This window comes from Hordeum vulgare, chromosome 1H (genome assembly GCF_904849725.1).
Source record: "Hordeum vulgare subsp. vulgare chromosome 1H, MorexV3_pseudomolecules_assembly, whole genome shotgun sequence".
Taxonomy (NCBI): Eukaryota; Viridiplantae; Streptophyta; class Magnoliopsida; order Poales; family Poaceae; genus Hordeum; species Hordeum vulgare.
The window spans coordinates 482,011,573-482,039,417 of NC_058518.1; the positions used below are offsets into that span (position 1 = coordinate 482,011,573).

At 43.5% G+C, this 27,845-nt stretch overlaps 2 protein-coding genes across 2 annotated transcripts; one reads left to right on the forward strand and one right to left on the reverse strand.

Annotated features, from left to right (window-relative positions):
- Positions 1–15,470: 15,470 nt before the first annotated feature.
- LOC123401324 (subtilisin-like protease SBT3.4) lies at positions 15,471–16,031 on the reverse strand. The gene is made up of 2 exons (XM_045095112.1): positions 15,800–16,031; positions 15,471–15,663 (listed from the first exon to the last, which is right to left on the reverse strand). The coding sequence occupies exons 1-2, from the start codon at positions 16,015–16,017 to the stop codon at positions 15,471–15,473; spliced, it is 411 nt and encodes a 136-aa protein (XP_044951047.1). The 5' UTR covers positions 16,018–16,031.
- Positions 16,032–21,968: 5,937 nt separating this feature from the next.
- LOC123447662 (signal recognition particle 54 kDa protein 2-like) lies at positions 21,969–25,672 on the forward strand. Its single transcript, XM_045124284.1, has 9 exons — positions 21,969–22,325; positions 22,466–22,565; positions 23,190–23,343; positions 23,424–23,574; positions 23,657–23,805; positions 24,214–24,314; positions 24,398–24,555; positions 24,982–25,096; positions 25,183–25,672. The coding sequence occupies exons 1-9, from the start codon at positions 22,095–22,097 to the stop codon at positions 25,515–25,517; spliced, it is 1,494 nt and encodes a 497-aa protein (XP_044980219.1). The 5' UTR covers positions 21,969–22,094; the 3' UTR covers positions 25,518–25,672.
- The last annotated feature ends 2,173 nt before the right edge of the window (positions 25,673–27,845 follow it).

The window sequence follows — 27,845 nt, forward strand, 5'->3', positions numbered from 1 at the left end:
CAAGTCGTTGTAGCTGTCGCATTGATTTGATCCAGAAGTTGTGCTCGAGCGCCGAAACGGGGGCAGCAAGCGGGCAGAGGTACGACTGCGGAGGCGGGTGGGTTGAGATCGACAGCAGTGGTGGTTGAGGTCGGCCGCGGTGGCGGGTGGTGTGGCAGCGGCCTGGGCACAGGCTAGGGTGGACCAGGGTCGACGCGATGCGCTCGAGCGCCGCAACGGGGGCAGTGAGCGGGGAGAGGTACAGCCGCGGAGGCGGGTGGGTTCAGATTGGCAGCGGTGGCGGTTGAGGTCGGCCGCGGCGACGAGTGGTGTGGCGGCGGCCTGGGCACAGGCCAGGGTGGCCCAGGGTCGACGGGAGGAGGCAATGCGTACGGGTATAATTTTTGCAGCGAATCGTTTTTTCCTTTTGCGTTGCAGATAAATGATGGAGCGTGGGTTGAATAACAAAAATTACAGGGGCTTTTTTATAAAAATATCGTGGTGGGTTTTCCAACGAAAGAAATAGCCGCTTTATTATTAGGTATATACGAGTGTCTAACGACTGTGGAAAAGTGGTGGTAGGAGTTGCGGAATTGTCCCTAAGCAATTGACTACGTTACTAGATCGATAGCAAGTATCATGTGGGAGAGGCCTCTGCTAGCATGTCATCCCTTACTTGGAATTCTATGCACTTATGATTGGAACTATTAGCAAGCGTCCGCAACTACTAACGTTCATTAAGGTAAAATCCAACCATAGCAATAAGATATATTGGTCCCCCTTCAATCCCATATGCATCAATTTCTATGCTAGGTTTGAAGCTTCTGTCACTCTAGCTTGCCAATACATAGTCCTATCAACATACAACTAACCCTATGGTGTGATCCACGCGCGCGATCATATGATGGGCACCAAAGTACAGCAACATAACCACAAGCAAATTAAACCAATCATAGCAATTCATCAATCACCGATAGGACAATGATAATCTACTCAGACATCATAGGATAGCAACACATCATTGGATAATAATATGTAGCATAAAGCATCATGTTCAAGTAGAGGGTACAGCGGGTTGCGGGAGAGTGAACCGCTGAATATAGATGGGGGAAGATGATGGAGATGTTGGTGAAGATGACGGAGGTGTTGGTGTAGATCGTCGTCACACGATGATGTCCCGGGCGGCGTTCCGACGCCGCCGGGAGAGAGCCCCCCTTCTTCTTCTTCTTCCTTGACCTCCTCCCTAGATGGGAGAAGGGTTTCCCCTCTGGTCCATGGTCTCTATGGTGGCAGAGGGGCGAGAGCCCCTCCGAGATTGGATCTCTCTCTCCGTGTGTCCTTCTGTTTCTGCGCTCCCAGATTTTGCGTTTCACCGTTTCTTAAATTCCCGGAGATCCGTAACTTCGATTGGGCTAAAATTTTAACACGATTTTCTTCCGGATATTATCTTTCTTGCGGCGAAAGAATGGCTCCAACCGCCTTAAGGAGTGGCCACAAGCCTGCCTGACGCGGGACCACCCCCTGGCCGCGGCGACAGGGCTTGTGGGCACTCCGTGCATCGCCTCGCGTTGGTTCTTCTTTCCAAAAATCATAAATATTCCAAAAAAATCCCCGTAAGTTTTTATTACGTTTGGACTTCGTTTGGTATGGATATTCTGCGAAACAAAAAACATGCAATAAAGAGGAACTGGCACCGTGCGTTGCTACTGATTGTTATCCAAACCATGAATTATAACCCGTGCATTGCAACAGTTTTATAAAAATAATTATAGTTAGTTTACCAATTATTGTTTACATATTGCAAAAATAAAAAAACAACTTATCAATCAAGTTGATTAATGCTAACAAATATATGCCACTTCCACCAATTATAGTAATTGTGTCCGTGCTTTGCTACGGGTTAAATATTGACCATGTCGACCACTCATACACGTCCACGTGGCAACCTATATGTTTCTTCCATATTCAGCTACATCTAACAATATTCAAATTGTGCAAAGTGCAATCAACATGGAGTTTAATCCCTCGTCGGGTGTTGAACCAGATCTTAAAATTTCCCGAACACCACACATTTCGTTTGCGCAAGAGATAATGCGATAAGGTAAAGGTTGTTGTACACCGATTGAGCAATATTTTTATGACATACTCATATAAAATAGCATAGCACATTTATATAGATAGTGGATATTCCTCAAATCATGACTCATTACTTATTACTTATTAAAAGAAATTAACCAAGAAGTCTAAAGACCGCAATTTAAAACCCCTCTTTTGACTTAACAGCTTGTGCTTGAAAATTGTATCAAGTTTTCTTGTCCTTCACGTCATATTTTTGTAGAAGCTCTTGTTGACCTGCAATCTTTGTTCCGATTAGCTGAGATTTTTAAGTAAAGATTAACCAAAGATGAATGGATAAATTAGAGTATCACACTTAGAGACAACAAATGTACATTTCATGAAGTTAAGCAATAGTATGAGTAGATCCGTAGAAGAGATTTTTTTTCCATTAATATTGTGGCAGGAATTACGCAAGCTAATAAAGGTTTCATTAAATTGTGGCGGGAATTATGCAGGCGAGACCTCGATCTTCTCGGACTTGTACACACGCGAGAGGAGCACAGGCTGTTCGGGCCCGTCGTCGTTGCGTTCGGCGGCGAGGCAGGGTGCCGGGGTGAGGAGGAACTCGTCCTCGCCACACGAGGGACTGGGGCGGCCGCCTCCGCTGGCGCCGACGCCGCCCGAGACGGCATGGCTGGGCTGCTTGGCCTTCTTCTTTCCCTTGCGGGAGCTGGGCCTGGTCCAAACGCAGTTGCCGCCCTTCTTCTTGGAGTTCTTGGTCGGCGGGGCCTGGGGCGCGAGGGTCATGTGCTTCTTAGCGGCGCCCGGTGGGTCGTTGATCCCGTCGTCCTCGCCGTCATCCACGGCCACCACGTAGAGCGGGGCGACGGTAGAAACGTCGGCGTCGGAGGCGGTGGCGGCGTCGGAGAAGGGGGTCTCCGGATCCGCGGCGGAGGCGGGGGTGTCCGGTAGGTTGGGGGTCCTGGCAGCGGCTTCGGGGGTCGGGACGTTGGTGGGCGTCAGGAGCAGGTCGGAATCCGAGGGCGGCAGCATCGCGGGCGAGGGAGGGGCGGCGTCGGCCATCAGGGGAGGAGGAGCAGTCGGGAGCTCGGGATTGGGAGGCGAATCGAGGTCGAGGGTTTGGGTGTGATTTGGGTGGCGAGGGTTTCGATTTTGCCTGGGTTTTGTTGGGGTTCAGGGGGGTCCCGAGCAGGAGCGCGGCGCCAAAGCTTCCGATTCTGGTTCGTGCTGCGGTCCGGGGATGGCGATGAGTTCACATATCATCGGCGGCAGCGCGATCGCGAGGAGCAATAGCAACGCCCAAGACCGGAGGCATGGAGCACCCCGCACGCACAGGCCTGCGCCCTCGACTCGTCGTCGTTGCCATATGCCTGCCTTTTTTTGCAACATAGAGAGCTTTATTCATACGAATGCGTTCTCCTCACAATCAGCCAATAGGCTCGTCAACAGGAAGCCTGGCCGGCAGTAGCCTGGAGTGCGGCGACGGGGACGACTGCAGCGGGAGCATCGTGTCAGACGGGTTCATGTCGTTTCGGTTTAATTACCTAAAACACAGGGACTTTTTTTTAAAACGGCAGCGGTGAGTTTTCCGACGGAAGCAATAGCCTCTTTATTATTAGGTAAAGATTTAGTAACTGCGACCTCTTGATAGAAGTCCAATCATAAGTTCATATGATCCAATTATGGAAAGTATGTTAGCATATGCCTCTCCCTCGTATAAAACTGCAATAACGATTATTGATCTACTTATCGGTTGCCTAAGGACAAATCCTTCTCTTGTGTTATAAAAATCTTTCTACTAAATAACCAACTTAATTAATCTTTATCTAAACAACACCTAATTTTTATTTACTTCTTCTTTATTTTCTTGCAAAACTATCTATTACACCTACTAAGTACTTTTAGTTTTATTCCCGTAAAATATTTTCATACTTGTTCTAAGTAAAGTAAGCGATAGCTAGAATTGTATCAGTGGTCAATAGAACTTAGGAGAATATTAATTCTACCTTTAGCTCTTCGTTAGGTTCGACACTCTTACTTATCAAAAAAAGGCTACAAACGACCCACTATACTTGTGGGTTATAGTCTCCCACGACTAGGCCACTCGCGGGACGGGCTTTAATGCTCTCAAGCACGACACAGTACTTGATGCATTCTTGTTGGATGAACCCCATCTATTTTGGATGGAATTGATGTCACGGGTGCTCGCAAATTTGTAGGGGGCAAATTTCCTCCTTCCATGAAAGGTTTTGTGTACTCTCTTCCAAAATAAGTTTTCTTTTTTCTCGGCACCGATCTTGGCATCTTGGACTATCTTCATCCAACTCTCGCAAATCAAAGTGTCCTCTTTTTCGTTGTATGACCCTGTGTGAATGCTCTTCCCCCTTCTTTTTCCATCATCTCTTCGGGTGAGCTCATCGATGAAGACCAATGGCTCTTCCGCAATGTCGACCTCTTCTTCCTCACCGTCGCAATAGATGGCTTCATCATCCTCATGCCAAGAGTTGCCATGGTCGTCCTGTTATTCTTCGTCCACGCCATATTGGCCGCGACCATCTTGACTCTGTGTCTCCTCGGGATCGAAAGCATGGCCTTCATTGAAATTGTTGTCTTGGTCGTCGACATGGAAAGTCTGCCCATTGCCCTCGTATATGACATCTTGCATGAACTGGTTGTAATTGGGGTCCTCAGGCGGTATCGTCTGGGTTTGCATTCCGTCGAACAGCTTGCGTGCGTCAAAAGTTGTGGCCATAGGAATGGATCGGGTCTACTTCGAGGGCATCATATCCGACGACTGGCCATCCACATGCGTGACGTTGAGGTTGATGATTGGCGGGATGGAGGGGGTGGCCGGCACGATCACGATGCCGTTAGGTAACGTTGAGAACCGGGTCTGGCTGTGCAGCCGTGATGTGGAGAACACGGGCATCTCCGCGGTTACAGAGGAGGCCGAGACTGGTAATGTGAAGGTCGAACGGTCGGCGAGCCGTTGCTTGCCACGACCATTACGACAACAAAGAGAATGCCTGACAACGGTCAGTAATACCCAAGCATCATGAGGGTGTTCGTCGTAGCTGCCTGCGCGGATTTGTCAATGAGCTCATCGTTCTTGTCGACGTCAGCCTTATACTAAATGGCTTTCTTCTTTGTCGCGACCTCAATGCGTAGTCGACCACATTCTTCTTCTCCTTTGCGGTGTTTTACCGTCCCCTTCCGCCCTACTTGGTCGATTCATGGTCGAGGTCCTTCTTTACGGCGGCGGCAGTCGAGTCCCTGGGTTTCTTTGGGGGCATGGCATATGAAGGAGAGGGGGTGCGCGAGGATTTTGGGGGGGGAGGGAAAATGAGGGTGTTTGTGTTCCCAACGGACGGGTTCAAGGGAGGACAAGGGCACACGTCCCACCCGTCCACGCGATGTCCATTTTTGCACAAACGCGACCCAAATTTGTGTCGGGGATGGGGCGAAAGCAGACAGAAAACGAATAAATATCCGTTTGCCCCCGCGCGTTAGGCCGGTTATGTCCGTTTGCCTCAAACGGACGCGGCTGGACCATTTGAGGTCGTGTGTTGGAGTTGGACTTATAGATTGCTACATGGAAAAGTGTGTTTGGACCATGGTGGATCAAGAGCTAGTCCAACATATATCTCCCTAAGTTTTAAGGCCTTACATTCAACTGAGGTCTCTAATTTAAAACTGGTCATCGTTTTTGACCGGGTCAATGATTTAAGGGCTCTTTGTTCAATTTTTTTAGCATCTAATACGCCATGCTCCCTAATTTTAGGGCCCTTCCATTCAATTTAGGTCTTCAATTTGAAATTGATTCGCCGATTTTGATCACATTAATGATTTAAGGGGCTCTATTTTTAATTCTTTTATCTTTTATCTTCTATCTAATACACTATGTTGCTTAATTTTGAAGCTCTCCCGTTTAATTGTGGTGTTTGTTGGTTCTCAATTTGGACTAAATGAACGATTTATAGTTTAGTTGAGCTATTAATTTTGGATTTGATTCACGGTTTTGACTGGATCAACAACTTCTCAAATTAATCGGAAGCAACAATTTTATAGAAACACATCAGTACCATAGACCCTCTCACCACCTAACAACGAAACCCTAACACACTCTAGCACTAATACAATACATACGTCCATCGATGCAAAATACTTTTCCACGTATGGGTTTAATAACAGACAAAATATCTCACAACCAAAACACACACAAAAACATTGTATTATAAAAAAGAAAACACGCTTCACTTTCTTCCCCAAGCGCGAAACCAATTTTGATCATTATGAAATCTCAATAACATAGACGACGCAACAACACACGTCTAATCCTTCTAGTGTGGTAACAATTAGAACTGAAGATGCTCTAAACGAATGTAGAACAGTTCATCAAAGCCATAGTTACTCTCTAGTCAATATGATGAGTTCGTAGAAAGGTCATACACGAGCAACAATTTCAATCGTTGTAGGCCCGACCCGACGACGTGTCACACGAACCTTCCACCATAGGCCTGAGCGAGCCGAGCTGCCACCCCAGCCGCCGCAGGGAACGTGTTCATTTTTTCGTTCAGTGTTTTTTGTCATCGGTAAAATTTTGATGCGGTGTAAAATGTCATGTTTTACAAATTGATGGTTTTCAGAGAGCGTAAAGTGATGGTCATGTGCATCTTACTCACTTCACAGCGTTGTAATACATGATGAAATTCAAACAAGGCTGGTAGCCAAACAATAAGAAAACTTCGTAAAACACTTCACGGAGAGAACGATTGCCGAGTCACGCAAAAAAAATTCCGCAAAAAAGAAAGGGAACTGTTACGCGTCCACCGACGGATGTTTAGTAAACATCCGCCATCTCGATGGCCGTCTGATCTACATGCACAGCCGTCCGACCCGTGCTCGGGGCTTCAGCCGACACCTAGTGATCCTGAAACGACGATCGAGTTGCAGAAACAATCACTTTGTTGTAAAAAATAAACTTTGGATCCATTAATTCCTAAAACAAAGGCGAGTTCCAAAAACAATCGCTTTGTTGCAGAATTTTTTTCCTTCGCCTTTTTGCAACAGCGGCCGTGTTGCAGGAACAATTCCTAAAACAACGAACGGGTTGCAGAAATAATTTCTCCAACTCCTGAAACAACAGCCGCGTTGCAGAAACAACGACCGCGTTGCAGAAAAACTGGAGAGGGATGATTGGCTGCAAGGTTAGAGGAGAGGGAGAGGAAGCATAGGGGAAGAGACACTAAGTGATAGCTACGAGCGAGGGCTGACCCAGAACAAGGCGGGGCGAGCCGGCACAGCGACGGACGGCCATGGGGCGCAGCGTGAGCCTCCTGGAGGCGAGCGAGGCGAGGAGGAGCGCGACGGTGGTGATGCCCTGGCAGGTAGGCGACGAAAACGAAAAGGATTGAAATGAATGGTTGTATAAAACTAGTAAGCATGCACGTGCAACGCACGTCTCAAAAAAAATGGGTTCATGTGGCATCATAGTAAAATAATTTCTGATTTTTTCAGACGGTGCAAAATGTTATTATGTCACTCAAATTATATTTTCAAAATTGTGACATATTTGTGATCCAACACACGTATCATAATCTATAGTAAAACATTTTGAGTTTTTTATCGAGCAATCTATCGGTGTCTTATATAAAACATATGAGAACGTGCGTAACATATGATCCAGAAACATGTCTCCGCACAAAATTCAAGATCACATAATAATTGTATTATAATTGTTACAGAAATATATTTTTAAAACCAGGACTAAGCACGTCTTGATGGTCCATCTTTTGAAGCAATGAGAGTCCATCTATAGATGCGATCTATGATGCTTCCTTCAATGTATGGGATATTGTTTTGAGATTCATTTTCTTCGTACTTTAAAATATGCATCAAAAATCGCTTCCTCGGTTCAAAACAATCCTACATATGCATTAGACAACATTATTATAACAAGTTTGTATGTGTAATGTGTATACAAATAAGCATGGTGTAAATACTCACGTGAGGTATAGGAAAATATAGCTTTCCATCGCACAATGAGTGTATGTAGTTAAAAACCAAATACCCTGACAAGGCACTGCATGTATGAAATAAACACATAATGTGCGTTGAATGAATGAATTATTTTCGACAGTAACCAGTAGGTGTAGCTCTTGTTTCCTCAAAACTTATATACAATAAGACCGGGGATGAGTGAACACTTCTGGTAACCAAACTATAGCATTCCCGAGATGGCCACCGCCATGGCTTGCTGACAAGCTTCACCATCTCGCTTCCCCAAACCTCCTGACCAAAGTGATCCTTAGCTCAGAAGAGCTATGACACGCGCCTCCCATTGCTACCACCTTTAGTTTGGGTGAGGTCTCATGTGCGTCTCCTGGTCTTGTTTCAATGTTATGATCAAAACATATCATCTTCACTTCAAGTTGACGCCATCTCTAAAATTATCTATGGGATTCTTCAGAATATCAAATCTAGTCATGACTTGGTATGAGCATCATATGGTATTCTCTAAGATGGCAATTTCAGTAGAGACACTTATGAACAAACATGATAAATTACCTTCTCTACAAACCAACCCAAAATATTTCTCCAACTCCACAATGGCTATCGCTAGTGCTCCATTGGTAACCTCACCCAAGATAATTGAATAGTAAAATTACTTTCAAGTAGCTGAGAACTGAAACATTGGATAGAAATAATGAATAATATATATGGATTCAGGTACTCCAAAATAATATATGGATTTAATTACACATGATCATTCAAGCTAGCTTTCTAGAGATTGTTTTGAAAATCATTATTCAAAGCAGTACAAAGAATTATATAATTTTTAACAAAACACATGATGTGCGACATTCAATACAAACTTTGACCATATACTTTAAGCATGTTCAAGGTATATTTATCCAGATATGAGATTTACATTCATGATTATAAACTAAAACCTACTATCATGCTTTAACACAACTCATCAGAAGGATGACTACAACACCTGGATCATGGATAATTAGGAGCTTGATGACGTACACACATACTGCTGGTAGGGTTATTGTTCATGCACATCTTTGGCGGCCGAAGAGACAAGAGGCCTCCAGCACCGACGTGGCTCCGTGAGGCCATCACATGTGACATTTGCTGCTGCTGGAATGCAATCCTAGCGACAAAGGGTATGTGGGTAGGAGGGGGCGGTGATGCCATACCTACGTTGATACCACAAACCAAAAATTACATGTTATTGCAACATATGAAAACATAATGAAGGAAAGAGGAACATAAAAAAATATAAGATGCAAATTGATATCAAATTTTCATCAACAATTGTAAGAAAGCGGACGACACCGAGTTACTGAAACATGTGCCGATTGATCTTGATTCAAAATAAATACTGATCAATGTAATTGACTGTCAGATATCGAGTTTCATGAATATGGAAAAAAATTGTCAGCTGATTTGAGAAATAACAAATAACATAATTACAAGCGTCATTTTTGTGCCGTAATTTATAATAAAATTGGCTTAGAAATGATTGATTACATAAGCTAGTATGTCATAACTGAACACATGAATAGTATAGTGCTCAACGTTGACAACAACCGTCAAAAGCACAACCCTCGCCAGCGAGCCCTACCAACGGCAAGGTATATATTGCAGACTTTCATATTGGGAAGAAGCATCAAAATATCATCAAAACATCGAACTGCAAGCTATCTTGATGGCTTAGCTAAAAAGAGAAGAAACGTAGAAGTAGTGCTTCACCTGAATAAGCAGTTGAAAGTCTGAAAGATGTGATGAACGGTGAACGAAAAATTATCTCGATCGTCTAGCACACCATCGCCTGTTGGAATTAAACACGACATATTTTTCGATCCATCCTACTTTCATTAGGTCCTAAAGTGTTGCAATATAGATATGCACGTACCTCAAAGTGTTTCGTGTGTGTGTTGGCTACAGCACATCCAGCCGGAATAGTTCATGGCAGCCAACGATCTGTCTTTGTGTAGGAAATGATAGCATTTGCTGCAACAGAGTTTCTACCTGAAGATATTGTTAGAACATGTTCCACAAAATTTGTCTCATGAGTATTGTTAGAACCATTATGTGGATAATAAAGGCAGATAACATACTTGTTCAAGTAAACATCTCCAGTATATCCAAATCATTGTACAAATATGATAAATTATTCGTGGGCCAGCACATATGGATGAAGTTTCTTCCAGCCTAAAAATCACACCTCTGCGTTCAAGCCAAAAAACATCTTTGATGAAATACTATCCCTTGCATCCTAAATTCCCAAAGGATTAAAATTACAATTAAAGATAACAAGTTGGCATTGCGAAAAAGTGGTCTGAGATGTTTATGTCATGTACCTGAATGGATGTTACGATAGCAGCAACACCATATGCTGGACTACATATTTTGTAGGTTTTCTAAGCATATGATATCATCAGCATAAACTGCATACAATAATATTAGTATTCTTGCTTTCGAATTTATATCAGCAATGTAGAGACAAAACAAGAACTTCATACGTTTTAAGAACCATAAGCATAGGTACTCAAAATATGATGTGAATGTTGTCATGGCTACAGTACCATCATCCACATTCATAGGTTCACTGACACATGTGGAGCATCCGTGTAAATCTGACTCATTTGGTCGTTGAAGCGAAAAAACATGGGACTGTGAATCAACAATGGATAGAAAGCATCACCTTTTAAATACATTAATACACAAAAATAAATGCTAAGATGCTTTGAAAATTTCATCATCAGGGTTTAAAACCACAGTAACTCATGCTTAGATTGGCAGCAAAGTTTTTTCAAAACCATAGTAATCCGAAAATTCAGCATGCCGGCAGAACTTCCCGAAGAAGTCTATTTGATATTTTTCCCAATGCAGGCGAGTTGGTACAGCTCGAGGCTCAACTATAGGACAGGTCTTTCTTCTCCTTGGCAAGATGTGTGGTCTCTAAAAGTGTATCATATTTGCATCCAAAACAGAGTGAATTGAATCCCTACCACTGGGCTCTTTATTTTTCAACAATATGGAAAAAGAATCACATCCCAATATACATCTCAACCTGCATTACCATCGCAATGTCATACTGTCAAAAAACACAAAAAAGCAAGGTTAAAAATAGCTGGCGAAGCACACTCATATTAGCATATGTTGCTCAACCCTGTGTATATGTACTATAGCTCTATTGTCCTTGCTAGCTTAATGTTGCGGATGATCTTTTTGAAAGAACCAAATATATAGACATGCATCCATGAGAATTTACATTTCAGCCTCCATTAGCATCGCTGTGTGATACTATAAAAACACAAAAAAATGGCACGGTTCCTATTTGCCCTAGTTGCCACTTAATTAGTTAACTAACCATAAACTCATATTACCATATAGGAATACTCCTCAACTCTGTGTATAATACCTAATTTTTGCCTCGTGCAAATAATTTGAAACGTCACTCTTTATAAATAAACATTCTTTTTAAAACAAATATCACACATCTTTGCATCAATTATATAATCTCTTACCCAAATGCACACTTCTCCCATGTATAGTGCCCAAACAATTATAATGTCTTGTAAATAAATTTCAGTATGTGAGCAAACTCACGAGGCTGGCTTCGACCCATGAAAGCAAAAATGCATCTCTATGCAAATTTTTAGGAAAAAATATATCAGGGGATGAACACATTTCTTACAACACATGTTGATATACTAATGGTACTATGTCACTATAGCACATGACTCGATGCATTTATTAGCTAGTAACATGAGAAGCACAAGCATGCATGCTTTCCGGCCAAAATATCTACAGATGTCTGCATAAATTGGGAACCAAAAAATAGTAGGAACTATTCAAATAGACGGGCTTTAGTAAGAGCTTTAGATGTATGATATAACTCTATTAGATTCAAATCCAATGACAAGACATGTGATAATTGAGGAAATGAGATGAACCCCAATTCTGCTTCTGGATATTCTCATGAGTGTTTTGGTAGGTTGCAACTTGCAAGTGTGCGAGACCACGCTAAAGAAAAAATTCCATTGAATACTGACATGTTGATAGCTTACAGTTATGCAGATTCAAACCTTTATATTAGTTGACTTGTATAACAACCAGATTTAGGGCTCCTATTTTCAGTTGCAAGAGGATGATTTAAATTGCAAAACAATTCTTGAGACGGTAGACCATATGTGAAGGGAAACTTTTCGGGCGTATCCATTCGGCGGCAACGACGAACCTGGGTACAACAGAACATCATATGCCTCTTATTCCACTACAAGGAATATGCTAATACACGACGCTATATTTTCGTCGCTACATCGTCACGGTTTTTAGTTTATGACGATCTCACGACGAAAAACCAAGCGTCGAAAACGGAGCGTCAGAAATGAACAGCACCGACGTTTTGATCGAAATCGTCGTAACTTCTACGACGATTCCTAGATCGTCGTAACCTTTACGACGATCCTAAATCATCGTTGACAATATAACCCAGTCCTACGTGGCAGTCCTACGTGGCAAAGTTACGACGAAATCAAAACATCATAGTTGAAATCAGCCCAACCCATTTCAATTGATCACATGGGCTGGTTTTATTTTTTTGAGCTTTTTCTTATTGGACTTCTTTTGGGCCTTAGCCTATTTACAGTCACTTTAGTATGTTTTTTTCAAAAAAAATTATCATTATAATTTGGGCCCTGGCCTTTTAGTGCCCAAATACATTTGGTCCAGTTTCAGTTTTGGCCTTTTTCATTTTTGAATTCAGCAACTTTTTGTTCCTGAACTTGGTTTCATTTCTATTTGTTGGGCCTTTGCAACCCAATTATTTGTCCAATATTAAATCCAACACTATTTCATATTCAAATCAAGAATACTCCAACTCAAATTAAAATCATCCATCATATAACATCACATAATACATCTCCCAGATTTACATAACACAATAAATCATCTCATAAATACATTTCCTTACATAGGAATATAGCAAGAACGGACAGAATTGCAAAATAAAACAATGACACATCTGCTAACAATGGAGTTCATTCCACTCTCCTATGAGACATAGGTTCAGAAATTTTTATGTTGTGTTGATTTGAATGTCCCCAGTAGGCATCATCGACATCTTCTCATCACTTTCCTAGCAACAGAAAAAGAGACAAAACAAAAAACATTAGACCGAATAGGAGCTTCAGTAGCAGAGCAAACCAAATTGAATCAAACATAGACCGACATTTGCATATGGATATTTTTGTTTGACTCGTTTATTGCTCCTACCAATAATTCTATTAACTAAATTTCTGAATCTACTAGTACAACAGAGTTAACGTGAATACATTCAGTTACTTGAGTATACTGACATACATGGTCACTCTAAGATAAGTTGCACACAAAAATAATAATATTCAGGAAAACTTTGAAGGAAAACAAGTATGATGCACCAGTTGATCGTAGAATCCGTCAATGTTCAGCACACCAACTTGATACACACTTGCGAGAAAGACATATACCAGGAATAAATACAAGTAGTAACAGAAAAACGCAATGCATGAGTCGACATTGTTGATTACTGAATGATCAGCTCTCACCCACATAAATAGCATAGCAACATGCATGTATAGCGCATCATCTTGATCCACTCCCTGATGGCAGTTAGTAAAGCGTGACGAATCGACGAAATCCTAATACAAACTGCCATCTACTTGTATTCGTGTTTGAGAAGAAAAATCTAAAAATTACTGTGCCAGATAGTAACAATATGTAGTAATATTATTTATAATTAATCGGAGGACAGGCAGTGTCAGATGTTGTTCCCTTTGTAGATCTATACAGGTACCAATCATGCATATATGGATCTGGGCACATGTCCAGGTGACCACATAATAATAACTATTAATATTATTTGGAACAATGAGTGACCACATTGGGGTTGGTTGTGCTACTAGTTAAAGCTTAAGATGGCGCTGTGTATTTTCCTTTTTCATCAGATTGTCCTTTCTATGGATACGCAAAAATAAATCAAACTGAGTCGCTCTTGAGAGTTCACCAGGACAGGAAACTAGAGCTAATTTAACAGTAAACCAGACCTTATAATTTACTTGTTACTAAAACTAGTAATATGGAAAGGAAAGGCGCGTAAAATGTGAAGATACCGGTGTTAACAGTAAACCAGATTGGAAACTACTGTAACGACATTCATCTACAATGGAAACTGATACATTTTGGCATCAAGATTTCTTCTTGCCAAAATATGACAGCAAGCACTGCCAAGACATGATCCCCACATTTTTCACTCGCAGCAAAAGTGCAAAGCATGCTATCACACAAAATAGACAAATCAAGAAACGCCTCCTATCAAGTGCAAAGCATGCTATCACACCAGAAAGATTTGGCAACAAATCACAAGAGAGCGAGCGAGCAGTAAGATCATACCCGTTCCTTCCTATGCATCGCCTCTCCCGCGCGCAACGAGTTGAACTGCGCAAGAGGAAACCAAGAAACGCTCAGGAACGCACTCCAGTCTAAACGAGTTGGGCGCCTCCCTCGTCTCCGCCACCGCGGGTCCGGCTCCATTGGAGGGGGCGTAGGAGCACTCATGGGCCGGTTCTTGGTCGCGGCCGTCCTCGCCCGGTTCTGCTGCTCCTGAACCGGACGGTTCCATCACGAATCTGCTAGCAGCAAGTAATAGAATAGCTCAGTTCAGATCGTAGCAAGAAACTTAACTCAGTTCAGATCATACTTATCGGAAAACAGTAGCAGATTGGCTATCAGAAGAATTCAGAAGTTCAGTACAGAATACATTACTGAAGCTTAACTCAATTCTTAACAGAGATAATAAAGATGCATCACAAGAAACTGCTTAAGCTCGCATGCCAAGATTAAGAAAACATATGCAGCAGAGCAGAGCAAACCTTGCTCGTTCTTCCAACCCATCCCCTCGGCAGCCGGAACACCTGCTCGCTATGAGGGAGCGCTGGTTTGCTGGCTAGAGCTCACTATGGTGAACTCTCCCACCCATGCTCGAATTGTGGGGCACTATCGGCATGAAAAAAATTGCGGAGAGGTCTCATCTTCTACCTAAACAATGTACAGTCAAGGCAGGGATCCCTCCCCCTATATATAGCCAATGTTTTTTTAAACTGCTTACAGGTCTATGACTTACTCAGGTCAAAGAGGGTTGCAATCCCCATCTTATAACGTAACCCAAGAGCAACACTGAAACAATTTATTTACTGGTTGGAGTCAATTTCACACTACAAAGTCCGATGAAATGATTCGGCAACCACCTTCCATTCCGCAATTGTGCAAGAACTAAGAACGCATGTTTTGATTTCAGTGGGAACTGTGTGCCTATGATGGGGAATCCGGTGACTCAATGCAACTAAATTTCCACATTATGCAGGTGCAACTAAATTCCACACTAAGAGTTCAGTACATCGGAGGCAAGCATAACTGGAACTCCATGAAGTGGAAGGAAGGGGGCACTCACTCTTGAGGTCCTCGACCTGCTCGACGGTGAGCTTCGCAGAGAAGCCGCTGGCGGCGTGCTTGTAGTGGTAGAGCACCGTGTCCCTGGCCTTCTCCTCGCTGCCAAAATTCACCCCCCAGATCAGCAAACTGTACAACCGGAAAAAGCCCCCAAAGGCCTAGATGCTACGGGGCAGGCGCAGGCAGGCCCGGGCGAATCGGCGGTGGATCCGGCTGGATTCGGATGGCGTGGTACCTGCCGAGGATGGGGGAGAGGGTGCGGATGTGGAACTCCTCGGGGTCGGCGTCCTCGGGACGGTCGACGTAGACGATGTGCACGGTCGCCTCCTGCGCCGCGGCCGCCTGCTCCGGCTCGGCCGCCATGGCGATCTGGGCTGCTGCTGCTGCTGCGAGGAATAGGAGGGCGAGCAGAGGGTTACGGAGGTGATGGCGCGGGGTTTGGGTGCTCTTCATCACCGTGGATCTGGAGGCGGCCTTGGCCTTTAATAACCGTGTGTGTCCCCATCTTGTCGATCTGGGTGGGGAGCGAGGTGGAGAGTGAGATCTTGTCGATCTGGGAAAGAGACGAGATGAGGTGAGGAAGCACCTACACACGCAGATTGAGAGAGACGGAGGATTCATAGCAGATTTGGTGAGGTTGAGGAAGAACTGGTTGCCCTCGAGGCCATCTAGAAGACGGAGCGACCCTTAAGGGCTCGAGAGTCACCGGAGATGGACTAGGGGTGGATCTGCTGCACGCCAGCGATGGGGTCTGCGCGGTGAGCGGGTGGTGGTGCGCGGGCACGGGTGGCGAGATCGGCTTGCGGTAGGTGGCGGCGGCGAGGTCTGGAACTCTGGATCTGAATCGGGGGAGGGGAGAGGGGAGAGGGGACCGACGGGAGGAGTGAAGTTAGGTTTTGGGCTGCGGGTGGGTCGACGGGTGGATGGATGGATGGTTGGATATGTGCCATGTCATCAATCCATGGCACAAACATCTCCACCAATGAAAATTAAGCTTACGTAAATGCTGGAACGACGACAGCGCGTACACCACCGCCTTCATTCGCCGTTGCGGAGGCAGCCGCGGATCCTAGCAGGGGAGGAGGTTGCTTCGAACCTGACGAGCGGGGGGAGAAGGAGGACGGGGAGGCAGGTCGGTCAAGTGGTGGGGAGGGGAGAGGCTGGGAGCGACGCCCACCATGACCGATGACAACACGACGAGGTATGAGGGAGCGACGCGGGGCGGTGGGTGGCGGCGCCGATGTGGGGGAAGGGATTGGATCGAGGAGCTGGAGAGGAAGGAGCTCGAGAGGAAGGGAGGAATAAGAAGAGAGGAAGAAGGGAGGCGGGGGTGGATGAAAAATGCGAGGAGGACAAAACTAGGGTTTCATCTACAGAGTAGAGGGCTGCAGTTGGATCCGGGATCATCCAATGGTCCTTAATGCATGATCCGCGTGACATCCTCATGGGCCAATCAGAACGGAGTAAAACACTATGAATACGCTATGACCATCTAAATTGGTTGTAATTAACTGAAAATAAGTTCTTTTTAAGAAAAACATTTTCTATTTTCGAGTGACAAATATGGTTTTCTGTGAAGGACCTTGTTGACATCTGATTTTGTCATGGAAGAAACACATTATTAAGATGTATTCAAATAAATTTTTCATTTTCTTTGGACAAAAAATTCATTTTCCATCTTTCGAGTGCTCAAAATGAGTTTTCCAGTTCATGACAGGATCCATGGAGTGGTACACGGTCCGAGATCTGAGACGCGGAGGGGAGGGAAGGAGGAGGGCGCGGTCCGTACCTCGAGGGCGGTGGAGTCGTGGGCGAGCTTGTAGTCCTTGTAGTCCGCCACGTCATCGATCCATGCCACAACCAATTCCACCAATTAGAATAAAGCATATGTAGTTGTATTTTTCTTATTGTTTTGCTTCTACTTTTTCACATGATAACATCTAAATATGATCTTTTGGAGTAGACAAGCTTGCATCTTGCAACTATAAACAATGTTGCTAAAGGGACTTTTCATTTTCTTTGCACAAAAAATCCATTTTTCATTTTTCAAGTGGCCAAAGTGAGTTTCTTTGTGAAGAACCTACCAAATATTTGTTGCAAAATTGGATCAAATCATTTTTCTGAAATTTTAAGTCTTATTAAATGTACAATTTAACAAATGGTTTGGTGCCAAAAGCTTTTGATCCACCAGGAAAAAATCAAAAAATTGAAAAACGTTCGCATTGTGTCATTATATGTGACCAACTTACCAGGAAAAATAATAAAGTAGTAATATGGCAATTATTTTAAAAAAGTGTTCTCGTGAATGGGCTATCGTGTGTGAAGATTCATGGCTTTCAAGCCAAATGATTAATCTTATGGCCACATTCATGGCATAGTTTGTTCAAATGATCTAATATTATACACAAGGGTGTGTATTGGAATGGCAAACAATGTTCCTTAAGGAAGTTTTCATTTTCCTTGTATGAAAAATTCATTTTCCATTTTTCAAGTGCCCAAAATGAGTTTTTTTGTGAAGGACCTACCGTATATTTGTAGAAAAATTAGACCAAATCATTTTTCTAACATATTAGGACATATTTAATGTACAATTGATCAAATGGTTGGGTGTTAAAGACTTTTATCGACCTCTCGTGAAAAAGACAAATTTTCGTTGAATTAGTTGAAAGCGGGTCAAATTTGAACTGTAGCTACATTATAGTTTGATGTTTATTTTTTTTAAATCATTTCTAGGTACACAAGTATCTATTTAATCATAGAAACACCAAAATATTTCCAATATTCAATCATTAGGTAGGAACGGTCATACCCGCTGTTTTGACCGCGTTTTTAAATGGCCATGAAAAATTCGAAACAAATTCAAAAAAATGAAAAACCATTGCATTGTGTCATTATATGTGACAAAGTTACCAGTAAAAATAATAAACTAGTAATACAACAATTATTTTAAATAAGTGTTCTTAGAAATGGGCTATCATATGTGAAGATTCATGGCTTTCAAGCCAAATGATCAATCTTATGGTCACATTAATGACATATTTTGTTGAAATGATATAATATTATGCACAAGGGTGCATATTGGAATGGCAAACAATGTTGATTAAGGAATTTTTTATTTTCCTTCTATGAAAAATTCATTTTTCATTTTTCAAATGACCAAAATGAGTTTTTTTATGAAGGGCGTACCATATATTTGTTTCAAATTTGGACCAAATCATTTTTATAAAATACTACTCCATATTTAATGTACAATTGACAAAATGGTTGGATGTTAAAAACTTTTATCCACCTCTCGTGAAAAAGACAAATTTATGTCGATTCAGCTGGAAGCGGGTTAAATTTGAACTGCAACTGCATTATAGTTTGCTCTTTATTTTTCCGAAAAATCATTTATAGGTATATAAGTATCTATTTAATCAGAAATACATGGTGTGGTGCCTTGACGTTGAGGTTTGGATGGTGGTCGAGGGCCCAACTCCAGAGCGCATGAACTTGCATGCCAGCCGCATGGTCAACGCCTGACCGTTGCGTTGCCACGCGTTCTAGGTGGAATATGCATGTCTAGTGGGTTGAACAATCCCTCGTTAGGTGTTAGAAAGAAGAATACAATAGAAGAATCTCACGAGGAGACTGAACTAAGCTCAAACATGAATTAGCACCCAAGTGTTTGATTAGCGGTGCGGGTAATTCACATAGACAATGGGCCTAAATTTTGGCTGAGGATGATCATTTACTAAGAACACTCTATTGGAAAAAATTTAGCTCAAATGGATGAACCTAGGTGGCACTTGCTTTGCAAAGTAACACACTGTACAGAAATATGAATGTTGAAGCTGGGATCAAATTAATGAATGGATTGAGCTGAAATTTGGTGTATGATGTTAATTTGGGCATATGAAGGCACTGTATAAAAATTATACCATTTGGACATGCCAAAGTGACACTTCCTTCACAATGTGCCAATCTGGACAGAAAATGGTAACTGAAACTGGGCTCACATAGATGATTGGATTGAGCTGAAATTTGGAGGAGGATGATAATTTGGGCACATTAAGGTACTGTAAAAATTTCATAAAATTTGGATAAATAAAAATTGTACTTCCTTCACAATGCTCTCTACTAAACAGAATATTGGGAAAAATATTGAGAGAAACTGGCTGAATTAAATGTGCTGAGTAAGGTTATATGGTCAGTGTCATCCCGTGGTAAATTTTCATCAACTATAAAGCAATATAAAATGTAGTTGCTTCACAAAATGAAAATATTAACAGAAACAAAGATTGGATCATGAGCTCACATGGATTGTGAGATGTGGCTACAATTTTATGGAGAGCTATGTTTTGGGCACATTGATGATGTGGAAAAAATTCAACTCATCAGGATATTCCTATCTAGTACTTCCTTCACAAAGCTATTAGTTGAACACAAACTTTGGATATTTGCTGAGAAAGATTTACTAGGCAAATCGTTACAAAAGTTTTCATGAGGAAATGATTTGGATAGGAAAGAGTGCCCAAAAAGTATGAGGGTAATCAAAGAAATAGAAATAGCACTTCCTTCACGAAGTGCTATTCTGAACAGAATAGGAAAATGAATATTGCTGAATTATTTTTAAACTATGGAAGGAAGGGTTTTCACATATATGAGAAATATATGATCCAAAGTATTTATGAGAATTTTTCGAGAATTTTTGGAATGATAGAATAGTAGGTTGCTTCACAAACTAGGATGAGGTGGGATATAATGGACCCACGAGTGACATGTCAACATAGTTAGAACATGCTACGACATTTTTACAATCATCGTAAAAGTTATGACGATCTCATCTTATGCGGTTACGACGTTTTTGACTCACATTGTCGTAATTTATATGTAGATTTGATCCCCTCAAACGGTTTACGACGATCTCGGATGAAATCGTCATAGATTTATGATGAATTCATCAACGACATTTTAAAAAACATCACATATGGGCATATTTCTTGTAGTGTTCCTTTTGTGTGCTTCATCAGCCCCTACATAAAAAATTCAATCGTGAGCCCGTTAAGGCATTTCCACAAGCACTTGCCAATCGTTGACTGACTAAAAAGTTACAAACTGATGCATGGCAAGGTGGCCGAGGCCTCCGCTGCCTGCTTGTTGACATTAGAGGGAGTATCGAAGGAGAGCTCGGTGCTTTCCCTTACCAACGGCTAGTGAAGAACAATGATTTGGCTGACCAGGGGAGTTCCCTAGGTGGTGCGCAGACGGTTAGGCTCAAATGCATCGATCCGGTGTACTGCAGTCCATAGATGCCGCCCTTGACAAAAGGTGGCTCGCGGTAGTATTTATTCAGTATACGTATGCAGGACAGCCAGCAATCCAGCGACGCCGGCGTCCGCGATGGCAGTCAGCAGCAGGTGTCGGGGGCGTGCTGCTCTTGGTCGACCAGCGTCCGGGGTGCTCACCGCAACGTCGCGGTCGGTGCCCTGCGCCTCACCCCTATCCTTGGTGGTGCGGGGCGAGCGAAGCGACGATGGCCGCGCGGGGCGCGCGGAGCAGGGTGAGCGGAGCGGCGACGGCCGTGCGGGGCACGCGAAGCGGGGCGAGCGGAGCGGTGCGGGGTGGGGGCGTCGGCGAGCCGGGCGAGTGCAGCGGCGGCGGCCGTGCGCAGGGCGGGGGCGAGCGGGGCGAGAAGAGATGCGGTCATCCTCCGCTGGTGAGGGCGACGCTGCTCGCGGCAACAGTTCGCGACGGTGGCGGAGGCGGAGGCGGAGGCGTACGGGGAGGGGAAGGGGAGGCGGAGGCGGACGGGGAGGGGCAGGCGGAGGCGGAGGTGACGGCGATGGTGCAGGACAGGGCGGGTGGCTGCGACGATGGTGTGAGGAGGACGTGTTAGTTGCCGTTAATTGTGGCTAAATTTCTGTAGTTGATTGGCTCGTTTTTTTTTGCGGGGAGGTGCAACAATTGGATCTATTTTTATTTGCTCGCTGTAAGGAGGTGGAGCATGGCCAACCTTTGATGAATTTGGTAACTGCACACCGTCGTGGTGCATGGATGGTGGAAGACCGTTAGATTGCAATTTGTTGACTAATTGTGTGGTGGTGATTGGCGTTTGTTTTTTATGGGTGTAATAGCTATGTGTACTTAGACAAGTTCTCGTTTGATCTTTTATTAGTACTAGTACAGAAGAGATGCGGCGTTTGAAAGCCAAAAATAAATCCATGAGACACGTGTTGAGCATACGATCGTGGTGGACGTTTTCGCAAGATCCATCCGTTAATCCAAACACTTTTCCAAAAGGAAAACGAGGCACACGAACTTTCCTCTGTAGGCCCGTACGAGCCGCCACGCCAGACGCCACCGACCCGACCCGACCCCACGCCGCACCGCGTTCCCCAATCCCCACCCCCTAACCAAAATCTCCACCATCGCCCCCGGCTGGTTCTCCCCCATCCCCTCCCATCCTCTCCTCTCCCAGATCGCGCCGCTAACCGCCGCCGGAACCCCACCCTGCCGACGAGGTCCGGCCCCCAGGGGGATCAGCCAAGATGGTGCTCGCGCAGCTGGGCGGGAGCATCTCCCGCGCGCTCGCGCAGATGAGCAACGCCACGGTGATCGACGAGAAGGTGCTCGGGGAGTGCCTCAACGAGATCTCCCGCGCGCTGCTGCAGTCCGACGTCCAGTTCAAGATGGTCCGCGACATGCAGACCAACATCAGGAAGATCGTCAACCTCGAGACCCTCGCCGCCGGCACCAACAAGCGACGCATCATACAGCAGGTCCCCCCGCTACCTAGCTATTCCCCCCCCCCCCCCCCCCCCCCCTACGCCAATTCGATTTCGATCCAGGGAGGCGCGCGCCCGGGGGAACCGTGCGGTAGGAGGCTTATGCCCTCCCCTTTTTTCTTTTCGTGTTGCAGGCCGTCTTCACGGAGCTCTGCAACATGCTCGATCCAGGCAAGCCGGCCTTCACCCCCAAGAAGGGCAAGCCCAGCGTCGTCATGTTCGTCGGGTTGCAAGGTCAGTCTGACTAATGGAAAAGCAACCTCGCTTGCTTGCTCTGTTTTTCTTCTGTACACGTATTGCTGAATCCCAATCGCTTCACATGATTGCTTACAGCTGTGTAGATATCTACCAGTCTTGTTGAATTGAGGTAAATTTAGGCTATTATTGGGAGTAGAATTGTGGTCAGGGTCAACAATTACCTACCACTAATAAATAGAAGCAGACCTTGTTTAGTTTATTGTTGTAATCTTTTCCTCTATCCATGTGCTTCAGTAGTGAATTGTGATGACAAGCAACTATAGTAATAGGAATATGAATCGGTATTATACTCAACTGTGTTCTCGATTCTATCTTGAGAAGAATGGCAAGGTACATAAATTGTTCCGTGGATAACTTATAATGACCCAGGCATTTCAGGAGGTAGTTGTAGGTGCTATATCTAATGCCTTGAGAATTGTCACCATCTCCTGCTTCATTTTCCTAGTTATTCGGTCTTGCGAGATATCTGCATTTCCATGTCCTAGTTTTGACAAGTCAAAACAACCATTGCTTTGTTCATTATCGTTTTCCTTCTCTTTTATATAGTTGCAATGTACCGTTAATTTTTTATGTTCACTGAATAATGATATATGTCTGTAGGTTCTGGAAAAACTACTACCTGTACCAAATACGCATATTTTCATCAGCGGAAGGGATTCAAACCATCATTGGTTTGTGCCGATACATTTCGAGCTGGTGCTTTTGATCAGTTGAAACAGAATGCAACCAAGGCTAAGATACCTTTTTACGGAAGGTTCTCTATATTGACAGGTTTACTATGGATTAAAAGCTTATCTCCGAAATTTGCACTAAATAAAATTCCCGTCTTTGCAGCTACATGGAATCAGATCCTGTGAAAATTGCTGTTGAGGGTCTAGAAAGGTTTAGGAAAGAGAATTCTGATCTCATCATTATTGATACGAGTGGACGCCATAAGCAGGAGGCTGCACTCTTTGAGGAAATGCGTCAAGTTGCCGAAGCAACGGTATTTATACTGTCATAGTCTCCCAGCATACTGTTCTTTTAATGTTGAGAATTTCACCCACCTTTTTATGGTTCTTCCGCAGAAACCAGACCTGGTGATATTTGTGATGGATGGCAGCATTGGTCAGGCTGCATTTGATCAGGCACAGGCATTTAAACAAAGTGCTTCTGTTGGTGCTGTGATTATTACGAAATTGGATGGTCATGCAAAAGGAGGCGGTGCACTGAGCGCGTTAGTATTTCTCTATATTTTTCTTGCCCCTCCTATGCTATTTCCTGTGTTGTGTATTTTTGTTGCTTGTGTAGGATATGATTTTCCAAAAACCGTTAGCTTGCTTAGTTTGCTCTATTGGTAACATATCATCAATGTTTTTCTAGTTCAGCAGGAAAATGCCACTTGGTTTAGAATTTATTTCATTTCCTACATGACTGCTCATATTTTTAGTATCTGTGAACAGATAAAATCGTATATTTGCTCAGCTGTATTCTCAAAACTGGCTTTAGTTTTTATTATATTTTGTGTTTTACAAATAGGTGAAGATACCTTTTTTAGAGGAAACATGCGAAAAAATTCTGTTGAAAAAAGCAGGTGTAGAAATCAGAGGAACCTTTTTTGACATCCTTGCCTCATTTTTCTCAGGGTTGCAGCTACAAAAAGCCCAGTGATATTTATTGGAACTGGAGAACATATTGATGAATTTGAGATTTTTGATGTGAAGCCATTTGTCAGCCGGCTGCTAGGTTAGCAACTACGTTTAATACTGTTTGTAACTTGGCGAGTCTTCTTTTTAGTTTGCCTAACGATGCATTTGGCATTTTGGCAGGTATGGGTGACTTGTCTGGCTTAATGGACAAGATCCAGGATGTTATGCCTGCTGATCAACAACCTGAGCTTCTGGCAAAGCTGGCTGAAGGAACCTTCACTCTCAGACTTCTGTATGAGCAATTTCAGAATCTTCTGAAAATGGGTCCAATTGGCCAGGTTAACTATTTATGACTCCCTCCGTTCCAAAATATAAAGCGTATGAGTTTTTTCAGAAGTCAACTTGTGCATGTTTGATCAAGTTCTTAGAAAAAAGTATTACTATCTGTAATACCAAATTTGTATCATTGGATCCATCATGAAAAGTATTTTCATATTTTATTTATTTAGCATTGCGGACGTATTTTGTACTATCATCTTGGTCAAACATACATATGTTTGACTAGCACATAAACTGATGCACCGTATGTTCTGGAACTGAAGGGGTAGTATTAATCACATAACATCTGATTAACTTTTGTATGATACATTGTATGGAGTGTTTGGTTTCAGATGTAACTATCCAACAACGTAAGCAAGATTCCACAACTGGCCATTCTTCTGTGATATCATTTGTTTAAGCATGCATTGTCTATTATCTTGCAGGTATTCTCCATGTTGCCTGGATTTAGTTCAGAGTTGATGCCAAAAGGACACGAGAAAGAAGGCCAAGCAAAGATTAAGCGGTACATGACGATCATGGACTCCATGACAGCTGCAGGTGAGCTAAGCTAAGATTAAGGCTTTCCTTTGTGTAACACAGGAGCGACATTCTGAAACTTACCCCACCCCTTGTCTACTTTGCAGAGCTCGACAGCACAAACCCGAAGCTGATGACAGAGTCTCGAATCATCCGGATCGCTCGAGGGTCTGGCAGGCAAATCAGAGACGTGACGGACATGCTGGAAGAGTACAAGCGGCTAGCCAAGATGTGGAGCAAGATGAAGGGGCTAAAGATGCCGAAGAACGGAAAGATGAGCGATCTGTCCCAGAACCTGAACATCCAGCAGATGACCAAAGCCCTCCCGCCCCAAGTGCTGAAGCAGATGGGCGGCATGGGCGGCCTGCAGGCCCTGATGAAGCAGATGGGCGGCAAGGACATGAGCAAAATGCTCGGTGGCATGGGACTGGGTGGTGATTAGCCTGGCAAATGTAGGTAGTCTCCTCCGGGCATAGGTGGTGGTGTGTGCTTGCTGCGCTGTGGAATTTGCTATATTTTTATAGATATCTAAAGATTTCAATCCTGACAAAGATTGTTCCCAACTCCTGACAACTTTATTTCGAATTTCAATGGAAATAAGGCTCTGTCCGGTGTCACTCCGCTCCACAGCTGGGAGCGGACGGAGCGGTAGTTCAATTTTCTGAAGCGAGCAAACAGCTACTCTGCAGATCGTAGAACAGGTCTGAAGTAATTAACCAACATCTACTAGGTCATCAAATCTACAGGCGTAACTTTTGTGAATTTGTCTCGTCTGTTCCTCTCTTGGTATGCTTATTTTATGGATTACTAGCACACGTGCCGGAAGAACAAAAAATATATAGAGTATTCCACATAGGTTCATGTCCTGTACTTCAAACATGACATCCCATTTTGAAAATAGTAGCACAATGGTCAAGCTTCGCTATTTTTCTAATCAAGTTTCATATACGAGATGATTAATTTGGGGCTAAAAATTGGATGATATGAATTATTTTTTAGATGCATTTGAATCTGGTAAAATAAGAAGGGAAAGGATCAACATGGCTACTGGGCCGAATTGCACTCAATGCTGCCCATCTGTTATCCACCACTCGGCTAATGGTCACGCTTCATTATTTTTCTGATAAGTTTCATATATGCCATGAGTAATTTGTGGCTAAAAATTAGACGGTATGATTTTTTAAATGCATTCGAATCTGTTTTTTAAGTGAAATGATCAACAATGGCTATTTTTCTGATCAAGTTTCATACTCCCTTTACAGAGGGAGTACATGGCATGATAAATCCGGGGCTAAAAATTGGAAGATATGATTTTTAAATACAGTTTCATATATGATATGATTAATTTGGGGCTAAAAATGGAAGATGTTATTTTTAAATGCATTTGAATCTGGCAAAAAAAAAGTGAAAGGATCAACGGTGGCTACTAGGGCAAATTTCACTCAATGCAACCCATTCATTGTCCATACCTCGCCCAAAGATCACCTAAACTACGGCTAGAGAAAAAGGTATGGAGGTGTGATTCGATCCTAGTGACGGTGTGTTGGACTAGGGGTACTAGCCTAGTTGGCCCACGCTCCTTAGATTGGATCGATGGCCCGTCATTCTTCTGAAGATGGACTTCGAAGGTTGTACGACGTGGCGTTGTCAAGGCTGCATCTGCTGAAGGCTTGACGTATACTTCAAGACTTCTCTTGCCACCTCCATGCCAAGTAAGAGCATGTACAACTGGACTCCTCAAACCCGCCTCAAACGTCCGGGCAGTCCGCCTCGTCACTAACCGGTCACAAAAAATTGACCCAGCCGGACCCCTCATATCCATCTCAAATGCCCGGACTGACCGGCACCCCTCAAATCCATCTCAAATACGGGGACGATATGAGGGCTCGCGTACGCGCCCGGACACGCTCGGTCACTCCGTCACATAGGACGCGACCCCATCCCGGACCACATTTTCTCTTTCTTTATTCATTTTTTTTCTTTTTCTCTCTTCTTCTCCATCAATCATGTGTAAGTGCCGGACATATGAGAAATATATGAAAGGTGCGGCTCCACGGACGAAACAGTAAGGGTTCAAAACGAACACACCTGGTCACTGCCGGGCGTGTCCATGAGCGTTTGAGGGACCGGATTTACAAGTTCCAGTTGTAGGTGCTCTAAAGGTGTTATTTTTGTGATCAAGGTGAATCAATTCAACATATGTTTCTAGACTGCCCACTAGCAAATCTACTGTGGCGTATAGTGCATGTGGCCTTTAATGTCGGATTATCGATCCACCGGATACCACAATCACTCTACTTGGGACTTAGCTAAAAGGGGTAGAGCCTAAATTAGTGGCACATATTTGAGTCGGAGTGTGTGGATAATTACTTTAGGCCATATGAATTTGTCGAAACGTTTAACATACAAAACATTACGATTTTTTCAGATAATCTACAAAGCAACTGGCTAGATCCATACATGATAGTTACTCAACCGTGCGGAAGTCCAGGAGTACATGGCTTATATGTGCAACCATTGGAAGATGGTAGCACGGATACCAACAACCAATTTAGATAGCGGCCGAACAATAAGATAGGTGCATAGTCATCTAGTCTTATTTTTGCCGGTTGTATCGTTGAGTTGTTCTTTTGTTTAATTCATGATGACTTTCTTATCATAATACATGCTAGATTATTTGGTTAATAAGATGGTTGCATGCATCCTTTTGGTACAAAAGCCAGGGGTAATCTTCCTTTTCTTAAAAGAAATTGATTTCACACATAATCAT